The sequence below is a fragment of the Leuresthes tenuis genome, unplaced genomic scaffold, assembly GCF_036924035.1.
Source record: "Leuresthes tenuis unplaced genomic scaffold, fLeuTen1.0.hap1 SCAF_4, whole genome shotgun sequence".
Taxonomy (NCBI): Eukaryota; Metazoa; Chordata; class Actinopteri; order Atheriniformes; family Atherinopsidae; genus Leuresthes; species Leuresthes tenuis.
The window spans coordinates 3,234,393-3,252,934 of record NW_027325358.1 but is presented as its reverse complement, the minus strand read 5'-3'; the positions used below and the strand labels follow the sequence as shown (position 1 = coordinate 3,252,934).

Sequence of the window (18,542 nt, the reverse complement as noted above, 5' to 3'; positions counted from 1 at the left end):
AGAAGCAGAGGTTAGAATATCTTATCAGCACATATCAGTGTTTACCACCTGTTTTGTTAGAGTTTTATGAGTTGAGGGTAAAGAAAAAACAGCTTGTTTCCCGTTTGTCTTTCAGTAACAAAGGGCTGAAATACCCTAAATATCCACAACAACAGCTTGTGCAAACCTTTAAGACTCATACAACAAATAGAATTTATATCCGGGTCACAAAATTTGCTTTTACTCCAGAGGTGTGTTAGACCGTCTGTCTGCAATTCTGCAACTTTGGGGCCTATTTCTCACTTCAAATTAGTTCAGAAATAGATTTTATTGGATGTCTAAGTTGGCAAAAGCAATAAATGAAGTAATCTGTTGGTGCAACAAGAGGAAGGTCATAAAGAGGAGCCTCTGAGCTGCAACGTAAATGCTGAAATCAGGAAGTTTTGATGAGCATCTGGTTGTTTTGGTGAATCTACAAAGAAAAGCTTTACTTTGGTTGCATGTTTGCTGTGTGGCGAACATGCAGGAAGATGTGCTGCAGTTTGAGATGATTGTGATTAGTTTAAAGAAACACAATCGAGTCCGTTTGTCTGCCACTGACGGAGCACAGTGGAGACATTTCAGGTCTGGACTTGCATCCCTTCTTACTGTCTTCCCTCATTTCCTGTCCGCTCTGCACCGTCGGCTGAAAACACAATCCTCCAACATCTTTTTACTTAAATCTTAAAGCAGTGAGAATTGCTATTTTCCAATGAGATAATTTGGACGATGACATCACAAATGAAGCCAACTGTGACCAATCTTCTCAGACTCACTCTGAGTTTTGATGCGGGGCGCAGAGAGAAGTCTTGTCCACGATGCATCAGTCAGAAAGGAAAAACTGTTGCAGATTTACAGCCACGCCAGACGCGTCGGTCTCACCCCCGACTGTGCTTCCTGCTTGCAGAGTTGATCTACAGCCTTATTAGGGGAAATGGAGCATTATGTCTCTTGCGGTCGTCTTTCTTCCCACCATTCAGGATTTACCATTCCCCGTAAACGATGGCAGTTTACACACAGCGCTGCCTCATAAGTCATTCTGTTGAGGTGTGTGCTTGTGTGCCATGTGGGCGGGGCCACTCGGCTCACTAAGAGCAAATTGCCTCCTCCCGACTGATCTGTCACCCTCAAGGCTCCCATCCATCTGTTCCTTTAAGGAAAGGCTGATGCTTACACATTTCCAGTATAAATGAATGCTGCTCTTGCTGCGAGACGCCGCTGAATGCAGAGCTGCAGCAGTGGCGCACGCCTTCTCCATTTTGTCAGCAGATGGATAGACGATGCCTGGGGCTGGGAGATGAAGGGGTGGGGTTGGAGTGCAGATGTTTGAGTGACAGGTCTGTGGTGTATTCATTTGTCAAGTTACCCAGGTGTGTCAGCTCAGCCAGAGGGTGAGGAGAGATGAATGGAAAGAGAAAAGAAAAGAGCAAAGGATGAGGAGAAAGGGGAAATAAGAAAAGAAAAGAAAGTAAAGAAGGAAGAGATAGCAATGCAATGTAGTTAAGGAAAGGAAATAAGAGGAAAACCCAAGTCTATATATTAATATATATCTATATATGTATGTAAAAATAAGGAAAGACAGGAAAAGACGGGACAGAAATGTAAAAGTAAAGAGACAAGGGAACAGGGTAGAAACTCAGAAGATAAAGAGAGAAGAAACTGATGGAGGAAAGAATGAGAGCAAGAGAAAGAAGACTAAATGGGAGGGAAGGAAAGGAAGCAAAAATACAGAAGGAGCAAAGAGGAATCAAAAAGAAACAGGAAGTAAAGGAAGAAAGGGGAATAAGGAGAGGAAATTAAATAAACTGAGACAAGAGATGACATGATATGAGAAAATGAAATAGAAATAAAAGAAAAGGGGGGAAAAGGATGTGAACAACAGGAGAGAAATGAAAAAGGAAGTAAAGAAAAAGAAGTAAAGGTAGGTGAAAGGGAAATTCAATGAAAAAGATTAAAAAGAAAGGAAGGAAACAAATAAATAAGAAGCAGAAAGGAGAGAAATGACAGAAAATGTAAAAAGAAATGAGAAACAAAAAGGTAAAAGGAGAGGAGGGCAGGCTAATTAAAGAGATTAAGATAAAGTATTTCAGCTTTTTTTTTTTCCATTGTCATTTACTGCTGACACACACACAAGCTGCTTAGTGCTGATTTGGTTACCATGGAGAAGCACATTTTTAGGCAGAAGGGGGTTGACATTATTACATGACAGAAATGGCACCACTTATTCTCTGCACACACACATGCACGCATCTCGCCTACAGGCAGTCGCCCACGCCACTCTCTTCAAGGCAAGAGGCTTTCACAAATGTCCCACATATACGTACTGTAGCACACGTGCACACGGACGCACCGTCACTCTGCCGCATGCAGTGAGGCGGAGACACGAACCCGAGGTGCTGCTGGACGGACGGACGGAGCTGATTGGAGGGTCTCACATCATGCGCCAGTTGGTCCAGTCCGTTAGCGCCACCGCTAACATGTGTCACACACGCTATCGGCGGGAGCTTTTTCATCTGTTGTGCATAAACACTGTGGCGTCCCCACACAGACACACACTCACACTTAATTCCCACTACAGTATCTTTCAGGCTATCTAGGAACACAGCGTGCAATCACTCCGGTGAAGGATTAAATGTATTATGTCCTTTGTATGCGTGTGTGTGTTTGTGCATTTTCAGATGTGTTCTATAACTTCTTTCTGCTACCCTCCCCCCCATCTGTGGTGCAGGCTTTGAAGCACATAACTAAATCATGAAGGCATGTTATTAGATAATGAGAGCTGCCTTTAACGTCTCTGTTTGAGTCGAGGACACAGACTTAAACAGCTGATGTGCATTCTTCTGTGTGAGAATATTGTTCAGGAATTAAGCCTTTGGATCACTTCTCTGTAGCGACCAAAGCAAAGCACCCTATAGATGATGATGGCCTTGTTTTGTGCCCATGTTTATAACACTGACATGATCCTGGATAGTATAGTGGTATCATTGCCACCTTTCATGTGGGTGACCTTGGTTCAAATCCCCTGCATGAAAGGTACTACCTCCAGTAGGGGTCCTTAGGCAAGGCCCCCTTACCCTATCTGCCTACTGTAAGTCGCTTTGGATAAAAGTGCCTGCTAAGTGCTTAAACATCCTTGCATTTTGATGCTAAATGATGATTTAAAGTACATTAACAATAATAAAGACTCTTCCTGTACTTTAATCGAAATGAAAAATTCAACTCCAAGATGCTGCTTTTGCTTTTTCAGGCAACTAACCAAGAAAATGAAGGAGAAGTGATTTCTTACGGCTGCTCAGCTGTTTAGTCGTAGTTCCTCGAGTTCTGTGCGTTGTGTGGACATTCGTTTACTTTCACTATTGAACGTTTCACAGATAGTTTAAAGGATCTGTGATCATAATAATTCAAGATTTCCTTCTGAACACATTTCTTCCTTGAGGATGATGGTTCACCAGCTTTTAATCACACATCTGGACAGTTCTTAAACCAACTTTAACAGTTTTATTTGCTTAATACAGAGCAGAAGTTTGACTTTTATGAAACAGAGTCAGATATTTTCTTAAAGTGATTGATTTCGAACAGGATTATTGAAGAAACGAGGAGATGCATCAGTTTGGGATGAATAACTTGTTTCCCAGTTTTTATCTAATTCCTTTAAACCAGGTGGCATTTTTTCCAAATAAGATATAAACTTAGAGATTTATGTAAATAGATGCCATAATAAGCACCAGTAAAAAACAAAGAGTTAATTCAACTGTATCCAGATGTGAAGGACTGACTGGCTGAAGTTTTAGGGGAACAGCTGGTGCTTTCGTTAGTATGAGCAGGAACATCCAGGGTTAAATTCTAACCCGTGTAGCTCACGCTGAGGGTGACAGTGAAGTAATGGGGGGTGGGTCCAGAGGTTAGAAGTTATGGATTGTGAGCGGGTTTTGTCAGTCGATGAGTTGAATAATGGAGAAGAGCTGAAAGGATTACTGGTCACTGCTAATCTGCGGCCCCTCAGCTGAAGAGGAGAAAGACAGAGAGAGAAAGAGACTGTAGTGTGAGGCTGGGAGGCTGCCTGACAGCTGTGGGCCGTGTGGGCAGCTGATTTACTTTAGATTAGTCTGGACATGCGCCAACTAGGATTCAATCAGGCCATGATGAATGTGCTGGGACGCTCTGAAGGCTAACCGCTAAACTGACTGCTAACAGTGTATCCAACTTGCTGTCAAGGAGTAACATTTACGGGTTTCCAAAAGCCAAGAGGCGTTTTGTTTTGCAAAGGTTCTGCAGGGGAGTACGGCTGTGTTCCCTCGCTTCTCAGGATTTATTTTCTGCAGAATAAAACGGTGGGATTATAAATGCGGAGGGAGATAAATCCTGTTTTTGTACAGCCAAAGTGAGGTGATATTCAGTAGCTATGGCCACATGTGAGTATTCAATGTTGTCTGCAGGTTTGATTTGAGGATGATCAATTTAATTTTGCCATTTTCAGAACTTCTGGAATCATCAGTCTCACTTTTCCAAGCTGCTCTGTGTATAATTTTCAAGCATGAAATGTATAAATGATCCCCTGTTCGTGCAGAGAGAGTAAAATAATGAATACAGCACATCTGGACTTGTATCCATGTCCTTGTGTTCCTTCGTAGTTTTCAGCATTGTTTGTATCCCTAAAATAATCTTTATTGCATCAGTATCATAAGCAAAGATTATTTATATATATTTTTAATTATAATTATCAAATCATGCAAATCAGCTATAGGTCAGTGGAGAAGAAAAGTAGGCATGTTTATTATCTTGTTGTTGACATGAGCACCAGCTGCCGTGAGCCAAAAGACATCTTGAAAAAAGTACTTTGATAGACATCAATGAAGCTGAGTGCTTCTTAAAGCGAATGTGTTGTGCATATGTTGGAAACTGAGTCACAGGCATGCCTAAACAGTTGTGTGTTGGGTATTTCCTCTCCTTCTGCTTTAATTCTGCCAACACTTCTGTCCTTTCAACCCCTCCAGGTAATGTGGGTATGCAACCTGTGCCGTAAGCAACAGGAGATTCTCACCAAATCAGGAGAATGGTTTTCGGGGTCAGGGGCACGGCCCGGGAGCCTCGGCACCTCCTTCAATGACCCATCCACGGGAGGTGAGGCCCAACGGGACAGGAAGCTGCTCCGCTCCAGATCCCAAGCTCCGCCCTCAAGCACCAACACAGGGCTGCCGGACGGGACGCATTTGCCCACCGGGGTCAGCGCTGCAAAGGGGGGTGACACCATGCCAGGCTCTCGCTCCCAAAGCGAACCACCAAGAGAAAAGTAATCCATTAAGGAATTCTATGGGCGGAGGCATCAGGCCCGTTTTATGTTGTGTAGTTATTGAGGCAGCTGTTCCTACATAGATTTGTTTCTTTGCTGTAGCTTCACCAGTGAATAAGGTCAGTCTTTGATTCAATCCCTTTGTTTCATTATTTGGGTGATTTAGGTAAGAATTCATCACTGTCTCATCCTGGGTAGCTGTTCCTATTTGTTTGTTACTAAACAAAGAATAAATTGTAAATATAGGAAGATTATATGGTACACGGGACATTTCTATCCAAAATCTTTCGCAAAATCCCAACTTTTCTCATTCTTAAATGCTGTGGTGTCTTCAGACTGAACGACTTACTTTGACTCCTTTTCTTATCTAGGAAAAGGCCACTTTCCCTCCATGAACAAAATGGAAGAGGCAGCATGGGACGCGGCAGTGGCCGCAGACCTGCTGGCAAGCTTCAGTCTCAGTCATCCCTGGACGAGCGAGTGGGCCCTGGAGACAGGAGGCTGGGAGATGGACGGCGGCTGGAAAAGATCCATTCTCAGGACTATGAGGATGGAAACGAGAACCTCGGACGTCCAGAGAACCACCGGAGACGCCCAGGGGATGACGAGCAGAGGGAGAAGCAGCGCCGCGAGGAGGAGTTCCAGAATCGTTACCGGAGTGATCCCAACCTGGCGAGATATCCAGTGAAACCACAGAAAGAAGAACAGGAGATGCGCATGCATGCTAAGGTGTCCAAGGTACGGCATGAACGACGACACAGTGATCTCGCGATCAATGAGGTTGGGCTAGAGCCAGGTGAAGGAGGGGGAGGCAGTGCAGGTGATGTGCCTGAAAACCGTCTGGCCAGACGGGGCGGAGGTGGAGAGGGAGACCGCAAGGCTTTCCTGAAGGACCACCAAGTCTATTCTGTGGATAGGACCGTAGGGCTGGGAATTGGGGTGGCACCTGCTGGAGGTGGAGTAAGATTAGGGCACCAACCTGGAGGACTAGTGCCTCCTGATCGGGGCCCGAACAATGGCCGCCTAGAGCCTGGCACAACACGGACACAGAGAGACAAAGGTGGGGATAACCTGCTGAGGAAGGACTCTCAGAGCTCGGACCAGTCGGAGTCTTTGCGGCCGCCCCCTCCGCGTTCATACAAGAGCAAGCGCGGAATCAACAAGAAGCAGATGTCCATCAGCAGCTCAGAGGAGGAGGGCGGCTCCACGCCCGAGTACACCAGCTGTGAGGACGTGGACATGGAAAGCGTCAGCGAGAAAGGTCAGTCAGACAGATGTACACGCTCCACTAGCTTACTGAGCTAAATCTCTTTGAACTTGCAGGCTATCCACTGTCATATACATCTTTACATTAGACGCTGTTCCTTTTCCTCCCAGCTGTCATTGTCCTCTCACCTAAGCTTGTTAATGGGCTGCAGCGACCGCACCCAGCTCAGTCATTCTCTCTTTCCACATGTGTTCTGTCTCGCTGAATCACGCTGAACCTTAACTTAATCTTTGCATTCATTGCACCCTCATCACTGTCAAGACTATGGCTGAAGAGTCTAAGGTGTACCCAGTGTGCCGCTGACAGCAGCAGCAGGCTTCGTGGCCAATTATAGCCTGATCCGCAGCTCAAACTCTGATAAACACTGAGCTGAATGACTGGAGGTAGAAGGCACAGTTTCAACCGTAACTAGATGAAAGCTAACCTTAATGCAGTTTACATTTAATGATAATTCATAGTAGATATGTTTCTATGGTGACATCCTCTTCCCTGACTTCATAGACATATTATCCTCAAAGTAATGTCACAAATAGCCTCAGTGGTCCAATACCAGTTTACTCACAGTCAATATTTGGACTGTAAAACGATACAACAAGTGAAGAAGCTACCCAGCAAACAGTGAATTTCTACCCGTGTGTGTCATCTACACCTCTATGCTGCGGCTAAACCCCACTGCTCTCAGGACGGCTCTCATTTATTTGGAGAGTCCCTGTGATTTAGGCCAGCAGATTTGTGGAATTAGGTCAGTGGCTCGCTGGCTACGTAATGCTTCTCAAACAACCAGCTGCAGCAACCGAGCATGGACCACCAGCTGAAATCGTTTGCGGTTGCGTGCTGCATTCTTGCTGTTGGATTCTCCTGCTCCCTGCTATAATAAAAGCAAAGCTGAAAGGAGTGTTTGAGCTGAAGAGGCAGCAGGTAGAGTTATCTGTGCTCTGCCATCTTATCGCTCTCGCTGCTAACAGAAGGGGGCTGTTCCAGATGTTTTAATCCAGATTATGATAAATCAGCGATAGATGGTAATGGATAGATGGTGTGGATTGGTATTATTAGCTGTTTTTAAACACTCTTTAGCTCACAAGGCCTCAAAATAGGAGGTCTCACCTGTGACTTTTCTGGCACAAGTTTCATAAAGTTTGATTCTCGATGCATCAGGTCAGGTTAGATGATGGAAAAAGGTCTAAAACACTTTTTCTGTATTAAGAAAAAGCTGCATATTATCAGATGCTATGAGACTGGTGCTGACGTCAGAAGATTACATCAGTGGCCCGGAGAGGGTTTGGTATCTGAAAGTCTTGCACCGACCCTCATTTCTTCATAGAAAAACAGGTGATGGGTGCAGATATTTAGCCCAAACCCTCTGAGACAAGCTTTCTGTCATTTCTTTAAGGAGTCTTCAGGAATAGTTCTCCAGGCTTCTTGAAGGACATCCCAAAGCTCTTCTTTGGATGTGGGCTGCCTTTTGTTCCGTTCTCTGTCAGATGATCCCACACTGCTTCAATAATGTTGAGGTCCGGGCTCTGGGGAGGATTCATCCCTCCATAAGACCTGTTGCCACTGATTTTCAGTCCACTTCTTGTGTCATTTGGCACAGCTCAGCCTTTTCTCCCTGTTTCCCTTCCTTAAGAATGGCTTCTTGACAGCCACCCTTCCATGGAGACCATTTCTGATGAGGCTTGGGCCAACAGTAGATGGATCAGCTGAAGGTCCAGATGCATCTCTCAGGTCCTGTCAGGTCACAGCTGGATTTTTTCCTCTTTCTTAAGGACATCACATTCAGATCCTGTTCATCTGCTGTAGATAGTTTTTTAGGCCTGACACTTCTTCTTTTGTCCTCCACTTGTCCAGTTTCCTCAAATGTTTTAAGGACACACTGCACACCATGCTGAGATATGCCAAGTTTTCAGCTAACGTCAGGGCTGGATCAAGTGTAAGAGCCAAAGAAATGAAGGAGTGTGTGCATGTTCATGTTCTGAAGAAGTAGCTCAAAGTTCCTGTTTATGGTTCTTTCTGCTGTCAGACTTCCCAGACACCAGGATTCCCCTGCATTAGGTTTATTTGCTAATCTGAATTTATTATATTATTTTATCATTATATGTAGTTTTGCCACAAGAGGGTTTGGGACTTTGTGGCAAAGATTAATCACAAAATTAAACATTTAATTCATACTCTGGTTATTATGAATGATAATGAACAGTGAAAGTTCCTCTTAATAAATAAATAAATGCTGCGTTGTCACACTCAGATGTGCTGAGAACTAATCACATGACATTTAACTGGACCGCTGTGCTGCCCGGTGGGTCGCTCAGTACCTCAAGCTAAACGTTTGTTTCTGTTTGGGTCAAACTTTTGAAATGATTTGGCTCCAGCTTGCCTCTCACCACCCGCTCTCAGTTTTCTATAAGCACACCTGCATCCACTTACCTGATTACCCTCAGTGGTATTAATAACTCCAGCTTTCCACTTTTCTCTGCCAGACCCTTTTCTCGGTTTTCCTTTCCAGTTTTCTGGTTCTGTGTCCACGTGTTGAACCACTTAAATGTGTCTGAGAGGAGCAGAGTAAGAGCTTTGGAGCCGGTGACTCGTGGTCTAAACGTCTGGTGATGATCTCTTGTCATCATCAATCAGTGGCTGCAGGTGTCGTTTCAGCTCAGTGTCTCATATGTCTGTTGTTTGGGCCTCTGATCAAAAACTTTCATCAACGTGGGAGATTTTTCAAGGTTTTTTGCTGTTTTTATTCGTGATTAAGACTCACAACCACCTCCTATGTGGTCATCTGATTATTTTAGCTATATTCCTGTATAATAAATAGCTTGTTGGAATGGTTAAAAGGACAGAAAACACTGCAGACGGTACAATTTGCTTCCAGCATGTTTCACGTCTTTTGTCTGATTGTCCCACTGGAATATGCTGAAGTGCAGGAGGTTGGATGAGAAACAGGGAGCCACACATCATCTCTTACGCAGTTATACCTGATCATGACGTTCAATTTCAATTTTAACTTTGTTTTCAAAGCCAGTGGATGTATTGATCACTTGTGAGTGCTTCAATGAGAGCTTTATTATTCTGTAAATCAGATAATAGTTCAGATATTTGGAGTGTTGGACTGATAATGCGATAATCAGCTGTTGTTTCTTATTCCAGAGACCTTCCTCATAGCGTTGGTGGATCTGATGCGTCTGTAAAACCACATTTAACAGATAAATTGTTGTAAAATAGATTTCCGTATTTTCCGCACCAGAAAGCGCCTAAAAGCCTTAAATTTTCACAAAAAACGTCCGTGCGCCATATAATCCGGAGCTCTGTATGAGTGCACCGGATTCCAAAATCTGTCACGGATACCTCCATTTTGAATTTACCGCGGGGAACGCCGAGCATTCATCGGGCATTAAACCCCTCCCTTCGTGCCGCTCACCGCCACGTTCACTTTAGCCGCGCCTCTTCGCTCTCGGACATTGGAAAAGAACGGCAACTGGCCACTTCCGTCGCTCGCTTTGCGTTCGGCGTGAATCCAGGTCCAGGATTGTACGGAGCTCGTACTGAGCGACTGAATCGTGTCATTAATGCTTCTGCCCATGTCCCAGTGAGTCTGTTCTTCAGTCTGAGATGGTGATGCAGACCGATGTGCAGTTTATAAGTTTATAAAGTGTAAAAACCACAGACGATGTTGTCCTGGACCGTCGGCCCTTGACACAGGGACATAACACATGCACTACGTGTGCTGGCAGCCATAAACCAATCAGAGAACTTTAGGTAATACTGCGCCTTATAATCAGGTGCGCCTTATGTATGGGTTAAATACAGAAATGGAGCCCAATAATTGAGGGTTAAGTATAGAAATGGAGCCCAATAATTGAGGGTTAAGTATAGAAATGGACCCCAATAATTGAGGGTTAAGTATAGAAATGGACCCCAATAATTGAGGGTGAGCCTTATGTATGGGTTAAATACAGAAATGGAGCCCAATAATTGAGGGTTAAGTATAGAAATGGAGCCCAATAATTGAGGGTTAAGTATAGAAATGGAGTCCAATAATTGAGGGTGAGCCTTATGTATGGGTTAAGTACAGAAATGGACCCCAATAATTGAGGATTAAGTATAGAAATGGACCCCAATAATTGAGGGTGAGCCTTATGTATGGGTTAAGTTCAGAAATGGACCCCCATAATTGAGGGTGAGCCTTCTGTATGGGTTAAGTATAGAAATGGACCCCAATAATTGAGGGGGAGCCTTATGTATAGGTTAAGTATAGAAATGGACCCCAATAATTGAGGGTGAGCCTTATGTATGGGTTAAGTTCAGAAATGGACCCCCATAATTGAGGGTGAGCCTTATGTATGGGTTAAGTATAGAAATGGACCCCAATAATTGAGGGTGAGCCTTATGTATGGGTTAAGTACAGAAATGGACCCCAATAATTGAATCCACTTTCATTTATGTGATGTTTTTATGTCATTTTCATGCAGGAAAAGACTGATGAGTTCTCTTATTGTAAACCATGTTCCCAGTGGTTTCCCAGTCTTCCCAGTAAACTGAGTCGCATCGCCTGTAATAACTCTGTGTGTGAGGTCATATGGAGTTGAGGAGCGCTTCAGAGTAATTGCGTTATCGCCTTGGTGTAAGAACAGCAGTGAGGTGATAATGGTGCTGAGTAAATGTAAGAGGAACTATGTTGTTGGGATGACACTGGATCCTATGTTGCTGCACTTCAGCCACGATTATGCGTCTGTTTGAGATATCTTTGCACTTACCAGGATTCCTTTAACGTTCCCCAGAGAGTGAGCAGGAACATGTTGTTCTACTCAATCCAAGGGCACGACATCTGGTTGACAAGTTATGAAAAGACCTGTTAGCTCGGTGCTAATCATGGCTACTGTGGGTAGTCTGAAGGTTTTCGATGGGTACAAAACTTGGACACAAAGATCAGTCTTTAGTGGAGTCCAAACGTCTGGGACGGCATCAAAAGTCAATGAAATTTCCATGTAAAGCTGGATATAATCATAAAGTATGTACTATCAAGCAGGTATGAGTGGCATTTTGTTCCTTTTGTACAAAAGCACAGATTTCCTTGAGCTGTATCCTTCCATCAGAGCAACGTTCAGCTGATAATTTGATAGGCTTTTCCAGCTCAGTCAACCTGCCACCTTTGTACACTTAAAACAGATGCAAACGGGTCTCAGGTTCCTAGAAGAGCTTTTTTGATTAAGTAGGATTGTGATAGTGGGAAACATCAGAACAAAGTCCAAGTGTCAGACATCACTGACTGTGGGGGGCAGCAGGATCAGTTGGATCCAAAGAAAGAAAGAAGGAAGGAAGGAAGGAAGGAAGGAAGGAAGGAAGGAAGGAAGGATGGATAGATAGATAGATAGATAGATAGATATACACATAAAGAACAATAACAACATGCACAGAGCTGAAGCTCTGATGTTGCATCAGTTAGAAGAGGAGCTCAGTTTTTATAATCCAGCTGACATTCTCACTGTTCAAAACCAACTCAGCTGTTTAACCGGCTGAGTCAGCGTTTTCTTCCCTAAGCGTTCCCAGTGGACACTCAGATTAGCATCACAGGAGTCTGCCCAGACTTTTTCCTCCATCGCTCACGATCATGTGAAGCAACTTGTCATCTTCCTCCTGGTTCAGAGTGAACACTACAACACATTTCTGACTGGCCGCACTGCTCATGTGCCACAGTTTCCACCATTAAATGGGAGCTCTGTCTTTCCCCGTCCTGCTGTCTTTTGCCAGAAACTTCAACTGAATTGTTGTCCTCACTTGAAAACAGAGGCTCTTCAAAGGTTTTTGAATCCCTGTCTTGCTGTTGTTTTCCTCCTGTGGTGAATCTATGATGCTGGGCCACTTAGTTCCTGTATTTGACTGGACCATCTGTCAGTGTTAATGAGTTCTGGGACACATTCACAGTCACTGGTGTGTCTGTGTCTGGCCAGGCTCTGGTACAAGCTTTTGACAGGCCATTTGGTTTGATTTTGTGAGTAGTTTTTAGCCTTGGCTCATGGACGAAGTGGCTTTAGTCAAGTTTGTTGCCTGAGAATTAAACTTTTCCAGCTTCTGCTCCTTAATGACTGATTAAAAGCAAACACAGGAAGCAAAATAAAACAGACTATTTGAATAGAAGACAAGACCCAAACTATGACATGAAAAGACTCACCTGTACTGTGACAGCCATATAAAATTTGTATTTTCGCCAGGGCTGCAACTAACGACTATTTTGAGCGTCGACTAGTAATCGATTATTAATTATTAATCGACTAATCGGTTAATTACTAATTAAAACAATCTAAAACTGAAAAAGGATACATTCAAGCCATATTTCATCTTGACTTTTAACATTCACTGTAAATGCTAATAAACGTGCTAACAGTAATGCACCAACAGTCAAATCAATACCAAAAAGTGAACAAGTGAAAAAGAATAAAGCCTGGTTGTAACTTTGGACTGTGAAGTTGAATAATACCATTTTAATGTTGCACTTTAATGTTAAAATTCAAGACAACTCCGCTTATTTATAGCTAGCAGACTACGCTAACAAGCTAACTATCTTACCATGGTGAGTCTCCCAGAGCTCCAACCTGCTTCTTCTTCAAATGTTCATGCCTGACAGATGTGCTCCCGTGAGGTTGGCTTTACAAAACTTGCAGGTAATCTATTTTTTCTGGGTGTTGAGGGTGAAATGCTCCCAGATCCTGGACACTTTTGGACGAGAGGACGATAATTCAGCCGCAGCCATTTCACCGCGTTTCTACAGACGCTATTATTTACCGTAATGCGCATGCGTCTGTAAGCGGAGATAGGTAGGAAGTGAGATGACTCACTCCGTACGAAAAATTATGTTCAGCTCGACAGCGTGAAAAAGACGTGTGATGACGTAACAGACAATTATCGACAATTAAATACTTCGGAGACCAATTATGTTATCGATTTTTGTCTACAACATCGACTAATCGTGGCACCCTTAATATTGGCAGTGTAGGTGTGTTTCAGCTGTAGGAGTGATGGATGTTTTTATCCTTTCTGTAACTGTTTCTGAGCTGCTGTGGTGTGGTGGTTCGAGCTGTTCCTGGTTTGAATCCCAGCTGGGGCTTTTCCGTGTGAAGTTTGCATGTTCTCCCTGTGTATGCGTGGGTTCTCCCCGGGTACTCCATCTTCCTCCCACTGACCATAAACATGAATGTTGGGTTAATTAGTGTCTCCAAATTGACCTTAGGAGTGTTTTTAATGATCCACCACTCATCCACACAAAGTTTCTAAGGATTAACACCAGCAGCTGGTCAGTTGGATCTGAGCAGTTTGTCAAACAACGCCTCCGTTATCTGATAAGTCAGTGTTTTAAGGTTGAAATTTTGTGTGAATTCCCAAAAAATGAGCTGACTGACAAGCTATCCAGCTGGTAGAAGTCAATTACAGGATGAAAAGTTACTGATTTTGTGGGTGTCAAGCAGCAGTTGTGTGTCACCCAGTCACGTGCAGTTATTGTGAGAGAACTAAGTGTGTGCACGTGTGCAGGTGTTTCAGCCCTTTCCCTTCACCCCTGTTGGATCTGGGCCTCACCAAAATGTTGCACCTTTTCATTGCTCAGTTTTTGTCCTGATGGAGTATGGCTCTCTTTAAACTATGTCTGGTAAACTGCCACAGTTGGACTCCAGGGAAGTTCTTGATGTTCAAGGGTATTTGAAAGAAAGAAAATAAAGAAAATGACTACAGTCTGGAGCCACAGCAAAGACTCATTTCTGCTTGTCTTACTCTTTGTTTTCGCAGGAGACTGGGACTGTCATCCTTTAGATCCTGCAGTCTGGCACGTAAGTTTGAAAGTGTTGGAACGCCACTGTTCTGACCACTTAGCTCACATACACCTGCAGGTTCTTCTAAAGTGCAAAAAGACAAGAACAGCACAAGTTGCATATAATAAAACTGAGTTATCTACACCTCGCGAGTCCGCTCTTAACCATCCTCACGCTGTTTCCTGTCCCTGCAGTATCCAGTTACGTGGCAGCCATCCAAGGAGGGCGACCACCTGATAGGACGCATCACATTAAGCAAGAGGTCGGCCATGCCTCGTGAGGCGGGCTCACTCCTGGGCCTAAAAGTGAGCAGTAAATCTCCTTGGAATGGAAGTAACTACGTAACGCACGTGCGCTTCTTTTCACCTTCCTGTCCCACCTTTGTGTGCAGGTAGTAGGAGGGAAGATGACAGAGACGGGAAGACTTGGGGCCTTCATCACCAAAGTCAAAAAAGGCAGCCTGGCAGATGTTGTTGGACACCTACGTGCAGGTGCGAGTCTGATTAACACACAACTATATTATCCTTTATATTTGGTTAGTAACGCTCTCATTGGTATTAAAAATGTTTATGTATTTATCAGACGCTTTTATCCAAAGCGACTTACAAATGAAGATATAACAGCTTTATAAAAAGCTAACAATAAACTACATAGAAGGAACCCAGGAGTCCGACTCTGTCAGAGGTGACAGAGTAGAGATAGGGTGCAGGCATAGAAGGAAGAGCAGAAAGATAAAGAGCAGAGATAGAGGGGGGAGGGAAGTACAAGGTAAGTGCTGGGATAGGAGATGCTCTCTGAAGAGAGGTTTTCAGGAGCTTCTTGAAGATAGACAGGGACGCCCCTGTTCTGGTAGCGCTCGGTAGGTCATTCCACCATCGTGGGACGACACATGAACAGAGTTTGGATTGTCTTAGGCGTGGTGTAGGAGCTGCTAGACGACAATCCTGGGACCAACGGAGGGACCCAGTTGGGACAGAAGCCTTTGCAAGAGCATTCAAGTAGATGGAGCCGTTCCATTAAGCTCTTTGTAGCTAACATCAGGGACTTGAATCTGATGCTAAGGGCAGCCAGTGGAGCTCAATGAACAGAGGGGGGGGCGTGTTCTTTTAGGCTGATCCAAGACCAGACGCACCGCCGCGTTCTGGACCATCTGCAGAGGTTTCACAGCACAGGCTGTGACAAACCTCGTCATTAGTAAGTATTGATCAAATATCAAAAGATACCAATGAGAACATTTTAGGTTTACAGTAATTTGAGTAAAATTTGAGCAAAATAATCAGGTGGTTAATGGAGAGAATGACATCATCATCCAGTTATTTCACGTTATGGTATTTTTGTTATTAGAAATTCTGAAATCTGTGCTTTGATACATGCAACAGAAGTCATGTAAAACTGGACATATCTGCTCGAAATGATGAAATATTTAATTCATCACCAAATATTTATCCATATCAAGTATTTTTGTACCAATCCAACACACTCAGTGTTAGTTTCTGCAACTGCACGGCTTCATTTGGTGGCATTAAAAATGATGGGAATCTATATCACTCAGAGAATATCATCCGGCAGGTTTTATAGCAGATTCAGTCCAAAACGCTGAACGGCAAGTTTTGTGCTCGGATCACGTTGTCATGGTAATTTGGACAGAAAACTCTCAGCTCAGCATACTTTGGCACCCGATTGATTGTGCTTCTTAGTGCTCCTCTCAATCAGACAAATAAATCCCGGGGTGCTGTCATCATGCTTCTGAACCACGTTGTGTCCAGGCGACGAGGTGCTGCAGTGGAATGGGAAGTCGTTGCCGGGAGCAACCAAGAAAGAAGTCTACAACATCATTCTCGAGTCCAAGGCTGAGCCTCAAGTGGAGATAGTTGTTTCAAGACCAATAGGGTAAGATATACTGTATGTTACCAGTATATGATTATTACCAGCTTAAAGTGGCTAAGTCATTATATTCTGACAGATAATTTTGATGTGTCTCCTTCCTTTATCTAAAAGCTCAATCAACCGAATTATGTCCAAAAACTTCTTGAGAAAAGTGTATAGAGCACATCAGTAAGTAGATTTAGTGGGTGGAGCCCCTTTCCCATGTGTCATCCCTGAAATCCTTACAATCCAACAGAAAAAATCCCTTTTTCCAGCTCTTCTTTTGTCCTTCATTACCCACCTTGTTAACATGTGAACCTGTTTTGGCAGGCTGCTTGTTCGTCCTCCACAATCCATTTAGCAAAAGATGAATATTTACTGCATGTAATATCAGAAAAGAGTTATATATCGATGACTTTTCACTTTTTACAGAGACATCCCGAGAATCCCCGGGTCCCCCCACCCTCCTCTAGAATCCAGTAAGTGTTTATAATGGCATCGTAATCTGTGTAGTTCATTGTAAGAAGCCTCTCTAGAGACTCCCTACAGTTGAATCGTGGTATCAGTTTCTCATTTATCAGCGATACATTAGAGGAACTGCTTTTGCCTTCATCCCTCAGCAGGCTCCAGTTCCTTCGAGTCACAGAAGATGGACCGTCCCTCCATATCAGTGATGTCTCCTACCAGCCCCGGGACCCTCCGAGACCTTCCGATGGTGCTGCCCGGACAGCTCTCTGTGAGTAGCAGCTGGAGAAAGAACAGAGAAATGTGGTTTATGTGACAGGTTGTGGGTTCTGATGAAGGCTGTCATTCAAGGTGAAGCTGTGGTACGATAAAGTGGGCCATCAGTTGATCGTCAACGTCCTTCAAGCCAAAGACCTGCCACCCCGTCCAGACGGCCGACCTCGGAACCCATATGTGAAAATGTACTTCCTGCCTGATAGGAGGTATACTCACTGTATTCATTTTCTCCCACTTTACAGGTCTTTCTCACAAGTGTTTCTTAAAGGGGAACTCCGGTATTTTTAAACCTGGACCTTATTTCTGGCATGAAATACGTTCATCTACTCACCGAGAACAGTTTGGTGAAAGTCGGCATCCTTGGGAATCTATTTAGAAAACTCGCGATTGGCGTATATCCATAAAACGGAGGCAGGGACGATGCAGCCTCTAAATAAGGCATTATCTGTCTTTATTTCACCAATACTTTAAGAAGAATGAATGAATGAACGTGTGCTATAGCTCTGTTAGCTCATAGCTGCTGTTATGTGGCTACTTGCAGCTATAGGAGAGCTAACGGAGGGATTTCTACACAGGCACTCTACTGGGACCACTTCATCCACATGCCCCCCTGCAGCACAGCTCATTCACTCCAGTAAGAACGTCCATCGTACTCAAAGTCGTCGTTCATGCTGTCAAAATCTGATAAATATCCTGCCATGTTGCACAAAACTATCAGCAGCAAACTCTGTGTGAAGTTAGCCGACTGTCACAGAGCACGGAGTGAATAAACTGTGCTGCAGGGGGGCGTGTGGATGAAGTGGTCCCAGTAGAGTGCCTGTGTAGAAATCCCTCCGTTAGCTCTCCTATAGCTGCAAGTAGCCACATAACAGCAGCTATGAGCTAACAGAGCTATAGCACACGTTCATTCATTCATTCTTCTTAAAGTATTGGTGAAATAAAGACAGATAATGCCTTATTTAGAGGCTGCATCCTCTAAGCCCCGTTCACTCCGTTATATGGATCTCGAGGAATCTAAATATCTTCCGAAGGACGCCGACTTTCACCAAACTGTTCTCAGTGAGTAGATTAACGTATTTCATGCCAGAAATAAGGTCCAGGTTTAAAAATACAGGAGTTCCCCTTTAAGTTAACCTTCACCAGTGGTTGTTGTTTTGAATTTGTTCAAAATAACACACCCTCTCCCCTCGTTGTGCCCAATCTCTGCTGTGATCCAGTGATAAGAGTAAAAGACGGACCAAAACAGTGAAGAAGAGCGCTGAGCCCAAGTGGAACCAGACCTTCTTATATTCCCATGTTCACCGGCGGGACTTCAGAGAGCGCATGCTGGAGATCACAGTCTGGGATCAGCCCAGAGTCCAGGAGGAGGAGAGCGAATTCCTGGGCGAGGTGGGTTCTACACGGGTCTATGAACTCTGTCGAAAGAATAAATACCACATTTACTGTCACATTTACTGTTTATACAGTCGCTTAAGAAAGGGATCAGACCCCCCACACCCTCCAATTAAATTTGATCTTTCTCTGGGAGTCTTTTAAGCATGTTCACTGGATTTGGGCTATCCAA

The 18,542-nt window shown here is 43.9% G+C and overlaps 1 protein-coding gene across 18 annotated transcripts in view; it reads left to right on the top strand.

Annotated features, from left to right (window-relative positions):
- Positions 1-18,542, top strand: part of LOC140305303 (regulating synaptic membrane exocytosis protein 1-like) — a 91,452-nt gene that overhangs the window by 40,810 nt on the left and 32,100 nt on the right. For 13 of the 18 annotated variants that reach the window (XM_072384093.1, XM_072384096.1, XM_072384106.1 and 10 more), the window contains 11 exons: positions 5,013-5,308; positions 5,680-6,569; positions 14,349-14,389; positions 14,566-14,676; positions 14,763-14,862; positions 16,138-16,261; positions 16,370-16,426; positions 16,670-16,716; positions 16,858-16,973; positions 17,054-17,184; positions 18,196-18,367. In XM_072384093.1, the coding sequence (XP_072240194.1) occupies positions 5,013-5,308; positions 5,680-6,569; positions 14,349-14,389; positions 14,566-14,676; positions 14,763-14,862; positions 16,138-16,261; positions 16,370-16,426; positions 16,670-16,716; positions 16,858-16,973; positions 17,054-17,184; positions 18,196-18,367 (2,085 nt within the window). The remainder of the gene's footprint in view (positions 1-5,012; positions 5,309-5,679; positions 6,570-14,348; positions 14,390-14,565; positions 14,677-14,762; positions 14,863-16,137; positions 16,262-16,369; positions 16,427-16,669; positions 16,717-16,857; positions 16,974-17,053; positions 17,185-18,195; positions 18,368-18,542) is intronic. The other 5 variants (XM_072384101.1, XM_072384097.1, XM_072384095.1 and 2 more) reach the window with 3 other exon arrangements.